The sequence below is a fragment of the Tyto alba genome, unplaced genomic scaffold (assembly GCF_018691265.1).
Source record: "Tyto alba isolate M040663 unplaced genomic scaffold, T.alba_DEE_v4.0 Super-Scaffold_14, whole genome shotgun sequence".
In the NCBI taxonomy this organism is placed as follows: domain Eukaryota; kingdom Metazoa; phylum Chordata; class Aves; order Strigiformes; family Tytonidae; genus Tyto; species Tyto alba.
This window is the reverse complement of record NW_024881276.1, coordinates 26,683,185-26,706,666: the sequence shown is the minus strand read 5'-3', so window position 1 is coordinate 26,706,666 and position 23,482 is coordinate 26,683,185. Positions and strand designations below refer to the sequence as shown.

Genomic DNA, 23,482 nt, shown 5'->3' with positions numbered 1-23,482 from the left:
TAGGCTTTTGTTTTGTTCTGTTGTTTTTCTTTTCCAGAAGTCTTGATTTTGTAAATGAAATGAAAATGCTTTTCCACTTGAGAGTTCCTTGTCTGTTAATTTGGTAAATGATTAATCTTTTTTTTTCTGAAGGTTTTGAAGATTTTAATTTATAGCACACAGCTGTCTTAATGCACTTACCTCGATGCTCCAAAATTAGCTTGTAATTTAGTGTTATCAAGCTCCCTTGTGTAAGCAGGCACCAGAACTTAGAGCAGTGGGAATGTCACAAACATGATTAAAATTTGGTCCTTAGCTGAACTAGTGACCAGAACTAAGAACAATTAAGGCTGCAAAAAGAAATTAGATGCTACAGCATGAACAAGTGGACCACTGCACCTTCAGTCCTGGTGTTCAGGGTGGTTTTCAGGATTTTATGTAAAGTGCCTAGGTTGTCTGTACAACGTGAGAGAAGGGTGTCTCAAAGTGGGTCTTCAGCCCACATATGTCTTGGGTTCCTGTGCTGAACAGGAGCTGTAATAATAGTAAACTGTCCCTCTCTACAGGTTAGGGGTGAAATGCCTCTTGCCAGTATGTATTGGTGTACAACTGTGTGAGAGACCTAAAGCTCCATTTATTGTCAACAGAGAAATGTATTCTTTTGTGACATGATAGTTATCAGAATGAGATTCTCCAGAGTCTGTTTATAGATTCTAACCTGATTTAGGTATAAAATGGTTTCTGATTTGCTCAACTCTATCAAGGCTAAAATGAAATTCTAGATCCTGTATATCTCTGGAGTTAAGTGGATGCTCAACAGGGTTTTTCAGAATGTTGGGTTTGGACCTGAGCATTTAATTTCTCCCTAATCCCACCTCAAGCAACCGCATCCTTATTTAGAACTGGCTGATCTTGGCAACTTGTGACAGCTTTTCCAGCCATTTTCTCTTTGGAAATCTGGATGTGAAAACATCCAAATGTTTCCTGGCTTGAGGTCTTTGTTAGCTAGGATACTGGATCTGATGAAAGCATTTGCTTTGGTCAAGCATACTTGATATTGGTTCATTTTTTCCCCAGATCACAGCGGGTTACAAATAGGAAGGACTGAGAAAAATACATCTCTTCTAAGGAGGAATTCTCAAGAAAAGAAGAAACTTGGATAGCACTGGCTGTGGAAAAGGCATTTCAAGAGTCACAGTGGAAAATAGGGCAGGGTCCTCTGGGAGGTACTGTGGGTAGTCCAGAGACTGGAACTCAGCTCTCGGCACTTCTCTAGGGTTTCACAGTAACATTATTTAATCGCAGTTGATGAATGAATACTCTAACTGTATTTTCAGTATCTCTCATTCTAATTTATACCTAAAAATCCCTGAGACTGCTGGTTGACTCTAGGTGGGGAAAACATTATTTCTTTGGTTTTAGTGAAACACTGATCCTCCACAGTGACCAATTTACTAGCTCCTCTGAAAGCTGCCAGTAAAAAAGGGACATGTACAAATGTATTTGCTAGCACAAACTAATTAAAATCCAGGATAATACATAGAAAAATAACACATTATTGTAGGATTTTGGAATTCATTGTGTCTATACTAATCCTACAGTAACTATCCTGGCTCCGCAGTTTCTAATCTAAGTTACCAATCTCATACAGACAGCTAAAAGCCTTTTGGATTGCTAATGGCCTTTTGATTTTAGGCTGTTTCTACTTTTCATAGGTTTTCAGGAAGGAGTGCTTCTGGGGAATGTGTTGCAACAGCTCTCTTTTTCAAGTGTGTAGGACAGAGTTCCTCAGCTGAGGATCTTTTGTTGCATTGCACAGTGGTGGTGACTTCCAATGCATTGTGACTTCGGTATTCTGTAGTTTGAAGCTTAGATTAGCCTTTATCAGACTTTCCTTTTGTAGGTGTTCTAAGGGCTTGTTCTGTTCATTCTGCCTTCTTTATATAGGCACTGTTTTCTCCAGCTAAACAGTGTTGTACTACTGTCTGTAAACGATTTTTACTAATTTTCTATTTCAGTGTTCATAAAATAGTTTAATTTTCATTAAAATTGGTAGCACCTTAAGAATTTGGGACTAAAGTCCTTATAGACACTGTGGAGTTTGACCCATATTCCTGACAGGAAGCAAGAATTGGCTATGGAGGAAGTTCTGGGCTGGATTCTCTGGTTTGTGGCAGATGTGGTACAGCTAAACAGAAGAGTAGAAGGGGAGAGATTAGTAAAGTTTGAAGCTATGTTTATTCTTCTTTACACTGATTTCAGCAAGTTGAATGTAGATTATCAGGTGTAGTACCTTTGAGGAAAGATGTGGATGCACATGTTAATAACAGACCTCCAGTTATGTTTGGGCCCCATTTTGGGGTGTGATGGGAATGCAAATACCCCCATCCTGGCTTATATGGATGGCTGTTCATATAGCACAGATGAGAATCATATTGCCCCCTTTTCACCTCAAATTATCAGGGGTCAGAACCCACATAGGGAAGGATGTCTAGATGGAGCTGAGGCAGCTGGATTCAAGGCTGTTTGGCATCCTAAAGCAGCTACCTCTTGGTCTAGCAGCCAGCAGACTAATTACTAGCAGACAGTGCAAAGCACAGGTGTATTATGATCTCATCTAATGATTTTGTTCATAAAGCAGACAGCTGTATTTTTCACTAGCAAAAATTTCTTGGTGACCTTTACAATGAATCTATTTGTAACTAAACTCTGTGTATCTCTTTTGAGGACTACCTCTGGGAGGCAAAGGTGTTGTATTGCCTAGGAGAAGCTGGAAAAAAACATTCCTGGCTTCTTTTAGACAAGAAGGTGAAAGGACAAATGGAAGATAGGTAACTTTGGACCTTTTTTATCAATGGGTGGTAGATGCTGTCAGTGGAGGACATGGACACAGGCTTTGCTATTCAGTCATGAGTCATTCTGTCCATCAGTGCCTCTTTGCCTCATTTCAGACAAACTGTCAAATTCAAGGTAAAGAAATAGCTCTTCTAGACTCCAGTGGAAAGAAATCTGGAAATTAAGGATCTGTAAACAATACTGTATATGCTTAGCACACTGGCAGACAGGCCTGTGTCATGCACAGTAGGACCCAGTGCAAGTCTTAGAGCTGTTCTGCCCATGTCCAGGAGGTTTGATGGACCTAGTCTGCATTGACTGCTGGACCTCTTTGAAACTGTGGCCCTATGCCAAAGATAAGTGTCACAACTGCTGTTTAAGTGGTTATGGTTTTTAAATGAGGGACCACATAAATAAAAAGTGAGACTGAGTCATCCGATGGAGTCCTCTGGAGGTCTCTCAGCTAAAAACCATTCCATTATGGAACAACATCAAAAAGAAACTGTAGTTTTTGGCTACTCTCACCATTCCTCCCATGCCACAGTCAGACCTTGTGAATAATGCAATCTGGAGGCTGTTCTCAGATGCAGCAGAATTAGTGTAGATTTTTGTTCTTTACTCATCATCTTAAAACGATTACTGCTGCTAATGTTAGCATTTTCTCTACTACATGGTAGACAGCTGAGGTCCAGAGTGAGTAGGAATTAGAATACTTATTTTCTTCCTATTCTTGCAGTAGAAAATGCTGCACACAGAAAAAATCAGTGAAGCAAGCTGTATCAAGGGATAGTAATACTTCTTTGTAGTTTCTCCCCCTGTGTAAGCTTGTCACTCCTGCTCCATTTGGTTCTAAGTTTCAGGTTTTAATGAACCCAAATGTAAGCACATCCACAACTGCCATTATTCTTGGAGTGGGTACTACGCGAGATCACCAAGAAGTTACTGTGTTTCTCTCCAAAGTATAAATAGATCAAAATTTACTTGGCATGGAAAAGTTTTATAACTACCATAAGTCTAACCTTAGTTTCAAGCTTCACACAATTCTTAGGACATCACAGTAATTTTCTATGCTTGTAAATAGTTTTCTACAGGATTATGTAGTACCACAAAGCATGTTTAGGGCCAGATCTTGATTGAATTTGCAGAATAGAAACTAGCATCTAATTATCCTGAGTTGAGATAGAGAGCAGCTGCTTCTATTCTGCTGTGTGTTTGTGAGGTTTCTGACCTAGCTGCAAGAGGCTGAGTACAGCTTCTACTTCTGTTCATCACAGCTTAACATTTCAGTATAATTGCTGAGAGTGGTGAGTATCCAGCCTAGAGCTGCCAGCTGCCTCTCCCACTGTCAGGGATAACTTCTGCTGTAGGTGATGCTGTCTGGATGTGATAAAACAGTTGATAAGCTTGACCAAGCATGCCAGAAAACAAAAAACCAAAAAGCAATGTAGATTTTCAGGCAGTTCAAGAAAAGGTGTTCCATACCAACCCCCCCACCCCCCACAGTAGCGTGTTTCAGGAGAAAGTCTGATTTGTTTAAAAAAATTGTTCTGGTTATTGCCAGTCAGAGGTTGCACAGACTAAGGTAAGCAACAGAAAACAGACTCAGATCCTCAGTTAGTGCACAGCTATGCTGGCAGTGATTTCTGCTGGCTTATGCAAGGCCCAAGAGGCACTTGCTATACTGAAGCTTTTAACCAGTCATTGTCTTGTATAAGTAGATACTTTTCTGTCAGTGAGACCCCTTATTCTCACAAATGAGAGTGCCCGTGAGAGTGGGATGAAGCATGTGATGCAGTGGGATGATCAGGGGCAATTCCAAACTACGGGTCCTCTGCCAAGCAGGATGGGCTGCTATGATGGGTCAAGTTAATTATTCCTTACTCTCTTTCCATCTTCATAAACTGAAGTTTCTTTCATCTTTTCCGCAAGCAGTTTCTTCCCTGGCTTGCATTCTTATTGTCTCCCTCATGCTGGGTTTGTCTCACTCCTTATTCTTTCTCCTTCCCCAGAGAATTTAATGTGTCTTCAGCACAGCTAGGTCAAGTGCTACTTCTCCCTCTAGTTGCCTAATTTTTTCTCCTTATTTTCCCAGGCAGAGTTCCAGTTGGGGTCTTTACTAAAGAGTATACATTCATCAAAAGAAGGTTACTGACTAATGCTCTAATTTGGAGACATGATTGACCCTCACCCAGTCTCTCATTTCTCTTGTCTCACAAAACATTTACTGTTTCCCACACTAGATATGAGTAAGGGCCAGGTGAGTAGGCAGCAGATGAACACCTGTGGAAGAGCACCACAAAATGAAAAGGAATAGACAAAACAGTATTCAAAATAGGGGGTTTGGAAAGAAGACTTTTAACTGTTCTCTGCCTTGTTAGCTTGGGAAGGAAGGACTAAATATTGGATTTCCTGAGCAGAAGAAAGGAAAAATATTTAATTGATTCTGCTTACGTTCAGGTCTAACATTTGAGCAGTGGATAAAATGAGGTGGGTTTTAGTGCAAGAGAGACTAGTTTTTGGGTGTGCTGTGTACTGTGCATTCTGCATATGCCAACATTTGTGCTGTCAGTTAGGCGTTTAAGTCCTAACTTAAATTCTTCATTGCACTAACCCAGCTTGTGTTTTCTGATGCAGAGGAAATGCATGAAATTTCTAGTCTTCCTTCTAGGTGCTAACATTGTAAGCTCATGGGGCTCGTAATCCACAGAAATAGAAGGAAAAATGATTCTCTATAGATGAGAAAACATGGGCTGGTGTAATGATTTGAGGTTAGTCAACTGTGTATCAGCTAAGATGCTGTTTCTGATCAGCTTTATTGACAATCTGAAATGCCTGTAAATCCAAACAGAACTTAAAAAGTGCCTGTCATTGCTTAAATTCATCCAGGGAAAATGTTTTGTAGAGAAGCTTTAAATGAGTAGCAGAGTTAAGTGCTAGAGAAATCCTCAAACACAAAATGTGTAAGGGAGAGCTTTGTAATAATTCTTAATTGACTCAACTGTTTTATTTTCCCCGAGGTTAAAACTGCAAGAAATCATTAGCAACTCTTAAAACACCAGCACAGGCATATTCACACTCTGGTTTTGACCCCTTTTTAAGGATTTTCTAGCTATCCATAACTTTTTATTTAATTTAGTTTACATTCTTTTACTCATATTATATACACTTATTTTGTGTATTACAATCTGGACTGATGGCAAGGCCAATTAACAGAGCTGCTGAACTCTGCTGGTTAAAACTTCCTTTTCAGTTGTAGACAGCCTTGCTGAAATCCAATTGCTTGGGCTGAAATTTGTCATGTAGATTGCTTGCCTCAAGCAGAATTATTTTGGAAGGGTTCAGCAAAGTCATTCCAGTTGTTTCCAAAAATGAGGCTTGAACAAAATTCTAGCATGTCTAGCAATTAAAAGCAATTTCTTGTGGCCTTTTTTTGACTGTTCTGAGCCTTTGTAATTATGAACAGAAATGTAAAATTTGTCATCTGGGATGCAACTTATGTCTTCAAAATTGGCCAAGTTATAAATGTTTAGAAAGACAAGTCTTAAATTTGCATACGTTCAGTGAAGCAATTAATTTTTTTAATGGAAATTCAACATCACTGAGCCAAACAGTAAGCACTAAAACTACTATACAAACACAGTCTTTGCAAGATTTAAGGAAATTAGTTTTTCTTAGTTGTTGCTAATTGCTTCTCTAAGCTACGCTTTGGCCAGAAACTGAAACTAGGAGCATGGCTGTGCCCCCTCTGTGTTCCCAAGACGCCACAGTTGTTTAGGAGGAAATGTACCTCCTTGTAACCAGATGGTCACAGAAGCTGGAGCAGAGAGGTCAAAGGATGGAATGATGCAGTTGTTCAGCAAGTCTTATCAGGAAACTAGAACCCTAGAGTATTAGGGAGGGTTTGATACTTTTGAATGGAAACTGGTTTTGGGAGGGAGGAATATGAATTGGGTTGTAAGAAGCCAGGAGCCAGCTAGTGTGGGAAGGGCCTTGGGTGGAGTTCTGAGATTAGGGAATGCCTTGGTACAGTTTTGGGGACTAGGACTAGCCAAATAAAGAAACAGCATTGTAGAGGTGTAATGGGAACCATGATGAGGATGTAGACTGGGAAAAAAATGGAACTAGCACTGAGTTTGTACAGATGAGATGGAACAGGAATGGCCACCACATCTGAAGGCATCAATGAATGATTAAGTCCCTGAGCCTGCAGCCCCTACCTTCTGCTATCTCATTATTCCTTTCCTGTCAGCTATATGAAGCCCACCAGCAAAATATGCAACTCATCCCATTTCCTGCTGATTCAAGTAGAGGACAACAGCCTACTACCACTATCAGTTACCTCATTAAAACAAGAAGTTATGTGGTGGATCTAACAGTTCCAAGCAATCATGCTGAGGAACCATGTGGTTGTCCATATGTTGCAGCAGAATATAATTTTTTTCTTTAAATATAGGAAGTGCAACATGCTCCTAAGACTATGAAGATTGCAAAGTCAAGAATTCGAAACAGGATTTTCCAGAATTATAGTTGTCTATGCAGAATTAATTGCATGATGGTATCAGTGTAGCTTGTTTACGAACTTTTTCATGCTCAACTTTACAACCTTCATATTCTAAGATGGTTTTCTGTGTGCAATAAACGTACAACAAGTAAGAGGGAAACCTTTATTCCCTAGCCTCAGTTAGATTTTCATGTCAATTAGGCTATCTGGCACTGGGTTTAATAACTTTCTAATTGCACTTGAAGCACTTAGCTAAATCAATGCCTACCCTTCCTGATAAAATTGTTTTTAAATAGCAGTTTTTAAAAGGTGCCAGGTGAAAATTTAGTGAGGTGAAAACAGGGATAGAATGAATAGGAACCCTCATTTTCTTCCAGACAATCTCACATTACTAAAGTTTAGGCTTTGTTTTGTTTTAAAATGGTTTTGCATGTTCTGTATTTAAAACATTTTCTATTTAAAAGCAAACCACCCCAAGACCTTTGGAGTTTCAGGGAGACCTTATGAATCTGCCAGGATACAAAACATTTACCATAAACTTATAGCAAAGAATTTCTTTGAACCTTGCTGAGGGTTTACTGCGCTAACACTTCCTAATTCATTGGCTGGAAGGTGTATTTTTTTTTTTGGTGATTCTGCTTGAGATATAGTCAACACCCACTCCTGACTCTTAATTAAAACACAAAACAAAAAAAATGACAAATGAATGGATGTGTAGTGACCACCTGTCAATATCCCTGTGCAGCTTAATGACTTTTCTCTCTGTTTTACTGTCACTGCAAGTCTTTTCAGCACAAGGCAGAGATCGACAGGGGGAACAAAGCCAGTCATATACATGCAGGGGAATGTGTTGCATATGGATCACCATTGTGTTCTTGCTTTCCTGTTCCTCCATCACGAGGCCACGTGTATATAGTTCATGAAGTTGAGTGGGGCTGCACTAAGAGTACTGCAGCAGGGCTGGCTGTAGATGAATTCTGTTAGGTGTGACTGTCAAGTAAAAGGAGGTGTTGCTGGACCGGGATGGGAGGGAGAAAAGGGAGGACAGTCTCTTCCGGAGAAGGAGGGGGCAGGGAATGTTCCAGGTGACAAAAGTAATTTGTTACAGCTCTGATGGCTGGAAGCCACCTTGAGTGGTGAGCCAGTGTGATAATTCATAGCCACCACTTTCATTGGCAGCTCAGAAATGCACTGTGCTTCAAGCATGTACAACCTTTCTTTGTGTCCTCAGTGTACCGTGTGTTTAAGTGCACCATCTGTCAGATAAGGAGACCATTTTCCCTTCCCTGCTCCATAACCTCCTGATCTATATAGAGAGCTAGGAATATGGGCCTACCTTCTCCTTTCACTGGGACTTTATTGGAAAACCATGCTTGCTTTTACCAACATAAAAGAAAAAAAAATGTAAGTGTGATTAATCAATACATATGCTATAAACAAGTGGATGCTCCTTGCTACACACCTGAGAATAAGCCCATTGGAACCCAGCCTTAATGATCTACACCTCAGCCAGATGCTTACCAGCTGCTGTCAGAACATGTAACTGTATTCTAATGGGCGAACAACCCCTCCACCCTTTATCTGAAATAGCATCAAGTTCAAAACAGGATGTTGCTGAGTCAGTGCCTAGAACCCAGAAGGTTTGTAATTTTTCTTCTTTGACATGGGGAAAAGAAAATGAAAGTAGAAACAGGGTTTGAAGTACTGTCTAGTGCCTTTGGTGCCTGACCTTGCTCATTAATCTCTGCTACTTTGAAAAGGCTTGGAAAATTACATTACCCTATACCATCAGTCCTCACTCAATAAACACAGACTCTAAAGTCAGGGATGAGAAATCCCACAGAGCTTTGGTATCGACTTTTTAGAATTCCAGGCTTTAGCCTCACAATACAGTAACTGTCTATAAGTAATGAACAAGCTGCTGTGAAGGACACCTCGCCCTTCTGGATTAATTCCCCATTCTTCTAGAGAATCTATTCACTGCCATTTTTTAATCCCTTATGCCAAACAGTAAATTGTCCTAGGTGCCAATAAGGTCTTTTCTATTAGTCAGTGTGAGGAAATTTGTGGCAGAGCAGAGCTATGCTCAGGTTCTGAGAGCCAATAGTCATTTTAACCTTAGTATCAGTTTCTACGGTAGAGGAAGGGAAAAGAAAAAAGAAGACAAGGATGCATGGGGAATGGGTGTTGTATTTCTTCCATTAAAGAATGATGCAGTAACTTGTGTGCTTTGACATTTAACAAATATGTGTATATTGTCCTGTAAAATCAGAATCCTCTATTGAGTGCACATCAGCTAAGATTTCTGTGCAGAAGCCATGCTGCCTCCTTTACCCACTGGTGCTGCACAGGACCCAGAAAGGAAGGGGAGGGGATTCATTTTGGGGAACTGTACTAGGAGGTGGTCAGTATGGTTTTCTGTGCATTTCATGCAGACTGTAATCTCATATCAGTGGGGGCTTTCCTTGGCTTGGATCAGCAATGTGAAGCACAACTAGCAATACCTTTTAAAAAGTAACTGTCTCTTCCAGCACATCCAGTACAACTGACTCACCCATTTTATTTCTTATCCTTTATGTAGTCTTAGTCTTGCAGGCAAATAATGGCTAACTTTGACACTTGCTAGTGCAGGTGCAGCAAGGTTCCTTTGAGCATCTCTACTCTTCAGCAGAATGGAAGTAGCTGTCATCTGGTTCATTATTAGTTAAATAGCAGAGCAGAGATTTGGTGTTTGCAGTAGTTTGCAAATTCAATTATAGTTCTCACAGCAACTGTCATTTGCCTACTTGTTCATATCAAGTATTTGTCATGGGGTTAACTGTAATCCCTTATTAGGGAAATATAAGAAGTCTTACTGATGTACATTTAAAAAAAAAAAAATAAAAAAGGCTTTTGAGCATGAAATAGTCTCTCCATATCAAGCAGAGACACATACATGCACAAAAATCCCCTCTCGAAATAAATTGAAAGGATAGCAAGAGGTGCTGTTACAGGTTTTTTGTCTGTTCAACTATATATCTATAAAAAGAGAAATGTATGCAGACTGTTCAGTCAGCTCCTGAGGGAACACGAGAGGATCCAGATCAGCTGCACAACTGGCAGTTTCTCAGCAGAGGGACCAAATGCTCGTTTTGACCCTCTATTGAAAGTGAGCTGTTCTTCCCTTGCCATCAATGGGATGGAAGCACACAGATGGAGTACTGTGAGAAGGTATGCCTCTTTTATTTTCTTCTTTCCTGAAGCAAGTACGTTTTCTTGACTGCTGCAGTTTCAGTGTGGTACCTTTCATAAGGGCTAAATAATTTGTTTGATGAAAAAGAATTTCACATAAAATATCAGATAAGTATGTTCATATGAAATTCTGCAATCTGTTGTTGAGGCACCACTCGGGCTCAGGGAATGTTATTCGATTATATATCAATATCTACATCTGAAGTAGTCACCCTGAGCTCCCTTTATAGATAATAAAGAACTAGCCAATATAAGAAGGGGATTCAAGGGTGAGATTCATGCTATCCTAAAATGTCTACCTAAAGTAGGTCAGATGTATTGCACCCTTGGAGTGCCTATTTTTCTCTGTTGAGTGGTAGGTTTCTAAAGTGATCTGCTGATGAGCTCTGATGTAAATACCTGTAAGTTAGGTTAGGTGAATTTTTATCCAGAATTTTACAGAGCTTTTTATCTAGAATCTAGTTTTTAAGTGTTTGGGCTAATGAACTTTTTCACAACAAGTAACGTGCCTCTCCAAATGTTTGTTGAGCAAGATGGCCTGAAATACACTGGCAACACCCTCCAGCATATAATTCCTTCTCATCCTCTTTCAGAGCCATATTGCCACAGGATCATCATTTGTTTACACCCTTGCTTCTATTTCGGTACATTCTCATGCACTCTTCTGAGGTCCCCTTTCTTGCTAAGAAAGTTAAGCAAACCAGCCTGCAAGGGAAATATATAATGTGGCTTTTTTGCATTCAATGAAGACTGTTCAGGTAACATCCCAAGCAAAAGAAAACAGTGGAAATTTCCTGGACCCCTCCAGCAACAGAATTTCTTTGCTTTATGGTAGACAACTACAACTGGATAACTGCTTTCAGGTGGCAGAGACATTAAAGTTCTGTACCTTTTTTGAGAGAATTTCACTATACAGAATATTCAGTAAGACCACTGACCAGACTGCATCAATCCAGTACGACATCTGGTTACACTTGCGGATGCTGGAGCAGAACCTACAAAGCCAATTGATGCAGGAGCGTGTAAGGTCTACTGGTAGGCCAAGTCTCATGGTAAATCGATGTCTATCAGGGTATGCTGGTCTTTGCCCAGACTGTGACTGAACTACGTTGGAGCTGCTCCAGAAGCCTAGGTTTTAGAACCATCACAGCTCGGGGGCTCTACTGTTGGGATGCATTTGGTTTAATGGAGGGGTGGCAAAGTTTATTTTGCCCAATACACTCCCAAAAGAATATATTAGAGCATGATTGTTTGACTCAGCTTGGGGGTTGTATCCAGTACCCTGTGACAATTTTGTTCTGTCTCCAAGGGACTCCAGATGCTTGCTTGGGCATTTTTAGCCTTACAAACTCCACTGCTCTCTGCAGGACTTTGAGAATGGCATGGCTTGCTACATAAGCATCCCCCAAGCTGGCATGTAATGCAAAATATTAAAAAAACATGGTACACACCTGTATTAAAGGAGTGGCTTTTTCATGGTGAGATTGTGCCAAAGTAATTATCCTATTATCAGCACATAAGAGTGCTCTTGTTCATGCAAATAAAAGTTGCAGTGTTTGGACATAATTAAGGTTGTTTGTTTCTTGCATTTAATCTATGCAGTAAAGTAAATGCTTCTTACAGATAATCTTATTTACAAGGTGGTTTTTGGTACCATGTGGTAAGGCATAGAAGATACTGAAGTGACTCCTTTGCTTAGGAGTGTAATGTTGAATGGCAAAGTGCAGTTCCTATTCCTTGTACTGTCCAGTGATGAGTGTGTGGTTAAATACATTGTAATTAAAACCAAGTGATGATTTTTACAAGTGGAGAATATCTTCTTGGTGTGACTTTCCAAGCTCTCATGTAACAAGTTTTTATTAAACTTACTGTGAAAACTTAAAATAACTCTCTCATTAGTTGCTAACAGAGATCTGCTGGTATACAATGATGCCTAGAAAATGTTCTTGTTTTTCACTTTGAAGATGAGCAGGGCAAAATCTCGCTCTTCCTAATTTTGTGTGTCAAGAGAAACACTTCCTGACTCCTCACCAGAGTTCTTCTGATTGACTCATCTCCTTTTTCTGATTGACAGATTTTCCTCTGTAACCTATGCAGTCTTCCCCAGCTCATCTCACTTTGGCAGTGCATGAATTTGAGCCCCCTTTTCTGCCACTTCTGTGTGGCATATTGTGATCGCTGCCATTTCTCTGAGCTTATTCCCTAGCTACTCTTATAAACTGCAAAGGTGGTGGTAGGGGGAGCATTCCTGGAAAGCGAAACTGTTGCGCAACACAAGGGATGCAGTACCATGTTGGGAGATGAACACCTCTCACGTTTTCCTTGCAAGGCCTCTTGGGTATTGTTGTCATCATGCAATTAATAGCAAGTGCCAGCTCACTTTGAGTCAGCTCCCTACCAGTCTAGAACTACAGAGTGTTTTGAAGGGCTGGAGGCTACTTCTCTATTAGAAAATAAAATGCTCTAGGGCCTCTTCTCTGACTTTGGTGCAAAGTGGCACAGCATGGCTTGAATCAATAGGGCTAAACTCTCCCCCCAAAAAAACAGTGTTCTCATTCACCCTGCTTGCAGTGTAGGGTCCTGGCTGTGCTATGTGGCTACAGTAGCCAGGCAGTGCATGGCAGAGAGCTAGCTGGAACAGTCTCAGCCGTGCCAGTGGCTGCACTGACTCTTACCTGCTCTAGATAAGCTGTGGATGGTGCCAGAGCCTTGGGTATTGTCCTGGTGTAGCCATAGCCTAGGAGGTATCCTTGAGGAAGTCTTCCTGTTGTTATTTTGAACTTGATTGCGGAAGACACTGTTGCAAAGGTCGTAGTACTGAGGGGGGCGAATTTATTGTTCTGCATTTGTAACCACATTAGGGTTCCCAGCTATAGTTTGGAGCGCCTGAATGCTACCATAATAGGGAAGTAACTGATCATATATTAATCAAGCAGTTGACTAGTGAGTCAAGAGGGTGGCTTGCTTGACACACTGTTGAAATGCAGCTCTTTCCACAGTTGAACAGCAAAGCTGTTTAAAGGCGCAGTGTTTACTGAGGAAGTGAGAACTGGAAATTGCATGGGAAATTAAAACCACATCATATTGATTCCCATTTAAAACTTGGCTGGGGCAATGGGAATCACATGCATGCATCTGCAGAAAGAGACACTCATAAGCTTGGACTGAATTTGTGAGGAGGATCATGGTGCTGTCTCCTGAAGTAGAGGACTTAGGGCTGTATTATCGCGGTTAATGTGGTATCGTTCTGCAGTGACAGAGGGACCTGACTGTGCCAGCTCTTGATCCCCAGCACCATATCCTTTTAGCTCCTAGAGGCTTCCATTTTTTTGCCAGTCAGTCTAGCACTCCTCAGGTGCAGCTTTAGCTAGTAAGAGATGAAATTATACAGCTGATTGCCAGTTTAATTTGCTATGTTCCTTGTTAAACCTCCACAAAGTTTGATCTCCACACGGGGATGTGAATTATGGCCTCTAGTTTTATGCTCAGAATACCTCATAGATCCCCATTAACACTTAGGTACCTATCTATGCATCAGTCATACATTTGTAAGCCATCTTAAAAGTCTGTAAATGATACATTAATTATTTTGGACATGAGGAATGATTGCTTAATATTAGAATTTAAAGAAAAACAGTATTTGTCTCTGTATTAATTGTTGAGCAATATCAATTTGTCTGTAGTTGGCTACAAATTAGTTGAAAATACAATTTTTGTAAACTAAATTTCATTACTATTCCTTTCTATTTTATTATATGTCATCCCAATATACATAATTCTATGCTACTTTGTTTATCTTATGTCAGAAATAGTGCTGCTGCTCTCCAATGTTATTTCAACTAGGAAAAAAAAAGATTAATCAGACACTTCAAAAGCTTCATGCCAAAATAACATTTTTACAATCATAAAAGAACAACCACTATTTTCTACAGCAAAACTATTTTTTCAAATTTGAGGTAACAGTACTGCGTTACAAAAGTAAAGGTCAATTTGAAGAAGAAAGTATTCTGGTTGCTTAATGAAGTCATCTTCTTTATACCAAATTGTAATTTACAGTCTAATAGGAAGATGTTCTTTTTTGGCTTGCTTTGAGTGATATTAAGGGGCTGGTTGGTGTGGTTCAGGTAAGAATAGCTGTTACATTTAATATGATCACTAACAATAACCTTTATTTCCTTTCACACTGTGCTTTTGAAGTCACAGGAGACTGCTGAGCTCCAGAGTTTGCTCTTCAGCTTCAGAGATGGTTGTTGTGTAGACAGTACACTTCTCCAGAGCCTACCACCTTCAGAAAACTGCATAAAGCTGTAACTTCCCCCACTGACATTCAAACAAGATAGGTAGCCTTTGACTTTGAAAGGTGGCCCTTGAATGTCTGAGTTCATTATGGAGTGAAGAAATAAGGACAAATGTGGTGATGTAGTCTTTGTCACAAAATGAGTTTTTCACCCTGCAACATTTTTAATGAGTAGGAAGGAAAATTATTGTGTTATTCCTAAAATAATTGGAGAAAATTTCTGTCCTTAAAAATGAAGTAGCTGAAAGTTTGAGTTGGATTATCTATACAACAGTCAGATAGTGATAATCCATTGTGTGGTTATGCACAGGAAGAAGACGACAGAATTTGTCTTGTGTAGTCCCATGGTCACTGCTTAAAGGTCTGAAGGGATTGTGCCTCTTGTGTTTGAAGAGGTGATGGGACTACAAGACTGTCACACTGAGGTAATTCCACAAAGGCCTGGTATTGCATTAGCATTATGCTAGCGTGTTGGTAAAGTGAGTAATTACACAGCTCCCAGTGATTCAGGTCTTTTTCAGATGGCCACCAAACTGGAGATTAGCCAGCAATATCACAAGAGCCAATGGCTTTAAATTACTCCATCCGTTTAGGAAAGTTAGACCAAAATTTCATAGAATTTTGTGTTGTGACATCAGGAACATGCATGTGAAAAAAATAATCTCCAAGAAGTTTGTGCCTAGACAGTAACTCAGAAGCCAGATATACCTAACAGAAAGGCCAATAATATCCTGATGCAGTAAAGTCATTCTAGGCAATGGGAATATTACATCACACCAGCAGTATCATGGAGGTCAGTCTCTCAACACACATAGATACCATGCTAATGAGCTTTTATCAGCCCAGTGGGCTATAACAAACAGGGTCCTCATACACAGAATTTTCTTTGGATTGTCCCATTACTGGAGGGCTGCTGAGGCAAAGTCCTCACAACAGCCTGTGTCCCCAGACCACAGCTGCAAGCTGTATACACTAAGCTAGTGAGGCCGCAAAACCAGTGCCATGTTCAAGGCACTGGAAAATGTTCATTCCTGATACCACAGAAAGCAACAAACTGTAGTTGCTTAGCAGATGATCTCAGAGAGGCCTCTACCTGGCATTTTACTTCCTCACCCTCAGTGAAATACAGAGGGGGAAGAATGGCCACATCAACTCTAAGCTTTCAAAACCGGTACTTGTAAGGAGTTAAATCTGACCTCCATACATCTAAGCACCTGTATGTTTTCTCTAGCTGGATGGTTGCTTTGTGAAGTCTAGTCAGATAAAATGGCTCTTTCCATCACACAAAGATAAAGATAATGCTCCACATGAATGTCAACATCCGTGAGATTCCTGCCCTTTTTGGTACTCTTTAATTAGGGACTGTTCTGCCTCATTGGACAGACTGGTGTAATAGCTTAGGATCAGAGTAGCAGAAAGATTGTCACAGCTTGAATAATCTTTTGAGCAGTGGGAGGTAATGATCCTGCCTGAGGCAAAATACTGCTTCTGGCATGTTATGGGGCACTGTGATTCTGTCCCACACATCATTTAATCTTTTTCCAAAGGCTGCAGTTTAGCCTCTGAAAAATGCAGTATTTTTATGAGTATATTCCATCTTCAGAACAGTCCTGTAATTCCTGTTGGATGTGGGCCAGGTGGGCAGGGGCAGAGGATAGCACTTAAGATGTGAAATGCCAGTTAGAGGCTTCAGCCCATGCAACTTTTCTTGCTGAATGTTTTTCCAGAAGGTGACAAGCAATCTCTGTTTCATCTGGAGGATGGAGAAATTCTGAGAATAAAGAGTGAGTCCCCTTTTCCCCCAAGTCCATCCCACCAGCTTTTGCCCTTCCATGAACACTTTTAGGAAAGACCAGTCTGTTCAGCCTGTCTTCAAAGGCCACAAAAGACTCCTTTAGGCTTTTGACCCATATGGAATAAACAGTGTTTTCTTTTTCAGTGTTGTCACAATTCGTTTTACTGTGTAGTTGAAAAGTAAATGAAAGAAATAGCTGAAGGCATATTTGTGAATAATTACACTCACATCACCTTTCTTGAGAGTTTGCAGGGTGATTTGTGTGTAAGACTTCATTGTTTTCCTTGTTACAGACAGCTTCATTATCATTCCACTGTTTGCAATGGATTATGAGGCACTGTAGCAGATTGTAGAGACAGCATTCTAATGTTTCATCTGGAAATGGAATAAATAGATCTTTTTCAATTGCAACGATGTGAAATGAGCTTTCAGGATATTAGATTTGGAAAACAACTAATTAGCTGCTGTTTCAGGCTCTCCTAGTGGGATGACTATTGTCTATACTGAAGTAAAATCTGCACCCTACAGGTTGTCTCAGTCTTTAGTCCTGCAAAGTAGCCTGTAGCACCAGACTGGTGCTGGGACATGGGATGCTCCTTATCATGGTAGGACTCAACAAGCCGTTGATGTGCTCCAAGGAGTTTGTTCCACCGCAGCTCACCTTTGCCTGAATTGACACATGGCCATACTCAGTCCACATTAAACACCTGATTTTGAAAAACTCGGTGGATACTAAAGTTCTGTTATGGCCAACCCATGACTGTTGGCATGGGATTGTTTTGTTCACCTCCTCTGTTGGCGATGATCAGAACCCAGCAGGGACACATACTGACTCCTCTGTCTTGTCACATCATGTTCAGAAGAGTGGGAGTTACTGTCTGGGAGAGGGAATTTGGGCTAAGTATGAAGTAAATCTTTCAGGGAAAGCCTTGAAATAGCTGAGTGTAGTGAGAAAGGTTAGGGGTTTTGTTTTTTATGGTGCTAATGAAACTAATTCCCCTCAGAAAGTGGAAAGTGCAGGCCAGTGTTTATCAACCCTTTTTGATTTTTGATTTCCTTAAAATCATAAGTAGCTTGTGAATTGAAATCTACTGAGAACAGTCTTGTTCTTCATAGTTTCCTCATGTGGGCCTGTGGTAGTCCAGGGATCCTCAGATATCCAAGTGAAAGAAATCTGCTCCTAGTCTGGAAAGTGTAGATATCAACAAAAGTGTGTGTGTGTATGACTGAGGATGGGGAGGGAATCCAGATCTACCTTTACTGCTACGTAAAGGCAGCTTAGAAAAAGGTGCCTCCACCAGTAGGAACAAAGAAAGCAAGTCAAAGAGTAAACCCTGTGCTTATCTATGCCTTGGCCTGCTGAGAGTGAAAATTTCCTGGGTTTTCAGATCACTTCCAAGCTAGTGATCCCTCATGAAAGGCAAGCTAGGAGTGGGAGACAGTGAATGAAAGAGGAACATTTTTATGGGCTTGATTTCAGTTCTATGCATAAATTTAACGATTTGAGCATGAAAAATTAATAGCCTGCATGTTTGAGGTATATGAACAACTACTGACAAGTAAAAGCTAGCATGGCATAGGGGCGTACATAGTAGGAAGGGTCCAAAAAGGCTTTCAGTCACTCATATTGGTGCAGTGAGATCATCTCTGGTCTGTGCATATCCTGAGCACAGACTGGGTTTTCACTGTAGCTAAGTGGGTGAATTCTTAATTCACAGAATTGTAGAATGGGTTGGGTTGAAAGGAACCTTAAAGATCACCTAGTTCAAAGCCTCCTGCCCTGGGGGGTTGGGACTCATGCTCTTAACGCTTAACTAACCAGTGAAACAAAACCAGTGTAGTTAGTGGGGTGTGATATATTTTAAATCATTAGGCTACTTTTAGTAAAGCAATTCAAGGTAAAAACTAGAATATTTTTTCCTTAGCATAGACAAAGCCAAAGAAGGCACACCACTGAATTCTCCCTCCAGATTGACAATCCATCTGTTAAAGTATCTGTGTTGTGACAGTCATCAGTAGAAAATGTTTCAGGGAGAACTCCAAGAAAATCCACTCCCAAATTTTAGGAAATACTCCATCCAGCTCTTTTCACTTTAACACAGGACTTAAAACTCCTTAAGCAAATATGTTTGTGTATGTCTATATATAGTCATATATATTTTCTATATATTCAAATGTGGATAAACCATATGTGTATATAGAAAGAAAAAAGGGAGAAAGAAAACACAGGTATGTCATATACATTACATATTGACGATATACATGTTGTTTTATAATGTACATTATGCATATATTTGTGATAGTTATATATATACTTCTATACCATCCGTAAGCTAACAATTTATTTATTACCCATATAAGTGTCTTGGTCCTTTTGAACACTTCTAATTTCTTAATCTACAATTCTAAGTCATGGCTGAAAACTTCTCATCTTACCATTTCTCCTTAGTGATGGGACAAAGAGAAATGCAGAAAGAGTTCATCAGGAATTTTGGTTTTGATTTCAATGAACACGGGTCAAAAAATAAAAGGAAGTCAGGTAGATTTTAAGATATGGTAAATTACTGTAGATCTTGAGGTATGGTAAATTATTGTAGTACAATTGATTTTAAAGCAGTGATGGTGATTCACATCAAACAAAGATTAACTGGCCTGGAAATTCTAGAGAAAAAATATACTAAATGCTGGATTTTCTTAAATCAACCAAATCTTAACGTAAGATTGCTGAGTCACTAGTGCAAGTTAACATACTGCTAAGACTTGGTTGTAATAGGAAACGTATTGTACAAGCCGGAGCTCATCGAGAGGTATGAAACCAATTGTGCCCATTCACCCATCCATCTGGCTTTCCCTATTGACCTTTCCAAGGGACAGTAATTTATATACTGAAAAGCTAAAATTGATGCATAAATTCCACTTTTGTTTTCTACTGTTAAGACTGGGAGCTGTGTCTAGTGCGTGGCTAGGAAAGAGCTTAAAATTTGGAATGTTGCAACAAAAATGAAAATCATCAAGCAATGAGAAGACATCAGTCTCATTTTTTTCAAAGCTGATTAAATGCTTATTACATTGCACATATGAACATTTTGATAAAATATTTCTCCATAAGAAATAAGAATATTTCTCCATAAGTGATACTCTTTTCCTTAGAATAAGTTAATAGGACCCTATAAATAAAGGAGAGATTCTGACACATGGACAAGTAAAACAGTTTTTATTTTCGTATTATTGATATCACAAAGTGGTTGATGTTAGAGATAGCTAATCAGGCTCTCAAAAATTTCAAATGAAAAGTCTATATTTACATGTTCTGACTGAAAATTCCTAGTTTTTTACAGGATGATTTTAAGTCCTTTTTTGGTTTGTTTCCATATAAAATGTGAATTCTTGTCTTAGTTTCCTTTAACCCATAAATACTGAATCAGAACCAACCCCCCAAAATACCAACAAAATGGTACCGTGTCATTGTGAAAATGATAATTTCTTCTGAAATTTGATTTAAAAAAATAATGTCCGTTTCTCTTCTGTGTACCTAGCAATGTGGAGATGGTGGTATCTGGCAATAGGAAAAGTTTCATGAAGTGTTGTATTATTAGTTTAGGAACTGGTACGGAAATTTCTATTTCTTTGACAAGCCACTATAAGTTTCAGTATATAACATGGCTTTAATGGGAGAGTTCAGTTTTCTCCTTGGCTGTGTCAACAACTTGTGATCATAAGAAGTCACTTCCAACCTTCACCTCCCTTTCCCCATGAAAATAAGTCAATACTTGTATTCCTATGGTTGTGTTTCTTGAATAGTTACACAAACTGTACAGATTCTTGGAATTAATGGCTGTGGAAGTGTGACTTAATGTTAGTACGATTTAGTTTCTTCCATAAAATCCTCATTTTGATAACCTAACTTTTTATTATACTGTATAATCAAAGTTTTGGTAAGCTTTCAAGCTATTCTTCTCCAGACTTTCTCCTTCTTCTTACATTTTAATCTTTCTTCTTAAATGTTGTTCTAAGTAAAATAAAATTTTAAGTGAACACTTCTTATACATTGACATAGCTGCATTTATTTGGTTATTGTAGTTAAAATAAAATCAGTATGGAATATGTCAAAACCTTCCCTTTAAATATTTGCCCAGTTTAGAGTGGATTCTGGTGATGGAAAATGGACACAAAAATTGAGTTCTGAATAAGAACAAGAAGTAAAAGCAAGAAATACTGCAAGACTCATGCTAAAATCATTAAATGGTATCCCTGTTTTCTAGTGGGAATGAGAGAGAGTGGGGAATAAGTTCTTTTTTCATTTTAATACTACATTGAGATTGTTCCCCTTGATTTGCATTAACAGTACTTGGGGATGAGCATCCCAGAGGTATTAACCTCAACAATATAAAGCAAAGTAGTTCAAAATGGGTGAATTCCCACAGCTGTTTTAAGTACAGCTCTCTGCAGACTCCTGGCATGTCGTTCACGGCAGGACCAGGACACAACGGTTATGTGAGTTTAACAAACAGATTTATAGAGCGGAGAAACTCAGTGGTATGATGAGGTTAGTGGAGTGAATGTGTGTTCTCACTTCGTTGGTCCAGGCAGATTAGGGTTGTCTTTGCATGACGGTGGGGTTTTTCCCAGGGCTGCACTTTTAACATGTAGGTGGAGGAAACAAAATTCAGCAAAGTCAGCTGGGTTGTCCACATGGAGGCCAAATGTAGTTGAATGAAAAGCTGAGGCCAGGGAATAAAGGAAGGCAAAGAGCCAAGGACCAAGGCTGAAAGGCAACAACAGAGCCTGGAGAGAAGGGAGGGAAGCAGCACAGTGGGAGAGAGATTGAACATAAATGATTCAAAGGGGAAGAGCAGTATGTGTTGAAAGGCAGGAAAGAAGTGAAAAGGATGGAAATTTGCCTTAGGAAGTATTATCTCTCCCTCTAATGCAGGAGATGTGATTGGAACAGAGCCTTCATCCCTACTTTAAAATATTTTAATGTGCCTTTATTTTACAGTAAACATGGGGATATGAGTAACTTCTACCTACAGGGTGGCACAGGGGGGTCCCTCTGCCCCTCACGGTCAGCTCCTGGGGCAGGAGACGACTTGCTGAGATGTCAGGGTGATGCTCGGTGACCGTGAGCACCTTTTGGATGTCGCCACTCGGTGCCTGGCTACCAAGGGGCTGTCACAGACTCTGTTATTGGGAGGGGGTGGGGGATTTGATCATCTGTGTTTGCTGAAACTGGTCCCAGGTTTTCTTCTGAATATGCTTCCCATCATCATGGCTGTGTCTGTGAAGGAAGGAGGGGCAGGGGTTTTCACCTGTGCTGTCCAGTGATTATCGCTGTTTGAAAAAACTTGATGTTTTGTTTTGTTTTCTTTGAACAGATGGGCAAAAGAAGGTTCAAGAGGAATTTGACATAGACATGAATGCGCCAGAGACAGAAAGGGCAGCTGTGGCGATACAGTCCCAGTTCAGAAAATTCCAGAAGAAAAAAGCGGGGTCCCAGTCTTAGTAGCTACCTCACAGGTTAAAACAAAGTAATGCTGAAATGATTTACCAAGAAAATCAGAAGTAACACAAAGATGCATGTACAGAAATTACCAATATTTAAAACCCCATTGGCAGATAACAAACCATGAGCTTGTGTGTGACTTCATACCAGATGCTTCACACCCATTATCCTCTGTAACTCACCATTTTACTTGATGTTGTAATAAAAATTTAGGGTGAAGTAATTAAAGTGTCTGCCTTCATCTGTCTTTTCATATTAATCCAGCAACCACAGCGTTATAAATGAACCCAGCCCAGATGCCTGTTTTCCTCTTCATGTAAAGCTTAGAGACGTAACATTACCGTATGTCACAAGGTTTTTGCTGAGGGATGAGAACATGTATCTGAGCCCTGCTTACCTCAGTTGGAGAATTCCAGCTGCTAGCCAAATGTGACAATCAAATTGCTTTCATGTAATGAGCTGAAAGTAAAAAGTTGCAGACAGAATCTGGCATTAGGGGAAGAGGTGTAGGAATCACTGAGCAGTTTATTGTCGTCTTGCAGTTATGCCAGTAAAGAGGCTTAAGTGGAGAAATTGTCCTTGTCCTTCCTCTTTATATGATAACATTTAGAAGTACTCATCTTGGACCACATTGACTGTTATGGAAATAAAATAAAAATCAGACACAATATACAAAAATCTAATTCCAGAAACCTTTGGAAGGTTTGGTGGTTTGTTTTTTTAATTTGTAAAAATAGAAACTGACCCTCTGAACTCTTTCTGATGCAGCTTTTCACTCTACATAATCGGTAACTATCTCTGTGCCATCTCTCTCTTTTCATATTATTTTCAGTATTTGATGAATAAATCATAACAGACTCCCTGTATTTGCACTGTTCTGTATTCAATTTTATATGTGCCTCTTACCTTATTACTGTATTATCCCAAATTTTGATTAACAAAAAGCAGCCAGAACAACATCTGTCTTAAATTTCTCCCTCTCCCACCTTCCACAGGAGCATTCTGATCACCGTGGCGAAGGACACATATATCATTAGCCCTCTCGTGTGAATAGAAAGCCAGGACCAAGGGGTAGGAGCAGAGGGAAAGGAGGGATCTCATGCTGGGGGCAGTCGCTTCCCATGAGAGCCCTCCACAGCAGCAGCACTGAAGGGCTGCAGAGCGAGCTGCTTCTGACAGGCGGGCTGCGGCCCTGCAGGGGGAAGGCCCTCAGCCCTGGGCAGGTTAAGGCACTTGTGGTGCTGGGCAACAATTTAGTGAGGAGCCCAAACCTGAAGGTGGGTGATAGGAGCTCCGGCACTGTGCTGGTTAGGAGGAGCCCTTAGAAATGCTGAGCAGAGA

The 23,482-nt window shown here is 40.0% G+C and overlaps 1 protein-coding gene across 1 annotated transcript in view; it reads left to right on the top strand.

Moving 5' to 3' along the window:
* Window positions 1–22,813, top strand: part of PCP4 (Purkinje cell protein 4) — a 52,447-nt gene extending 29,634 nt beyond the window's left edge. The window contains exon 3 of the mRNA XM_042789028.1: window positions 22,014–22,813. Within this exon, the coding sequence (XP_042644962.1) occupies window positions 22,014–22,141 (128 nt within the window). The 3' untranslated portion in view covers window positions 22,142–22,813. The remainder of the gene's footprint in view (window positions 1–22,013) is intronic.
* Window positions 22,814–23,482: the final 669 nt, after the last annotated feature.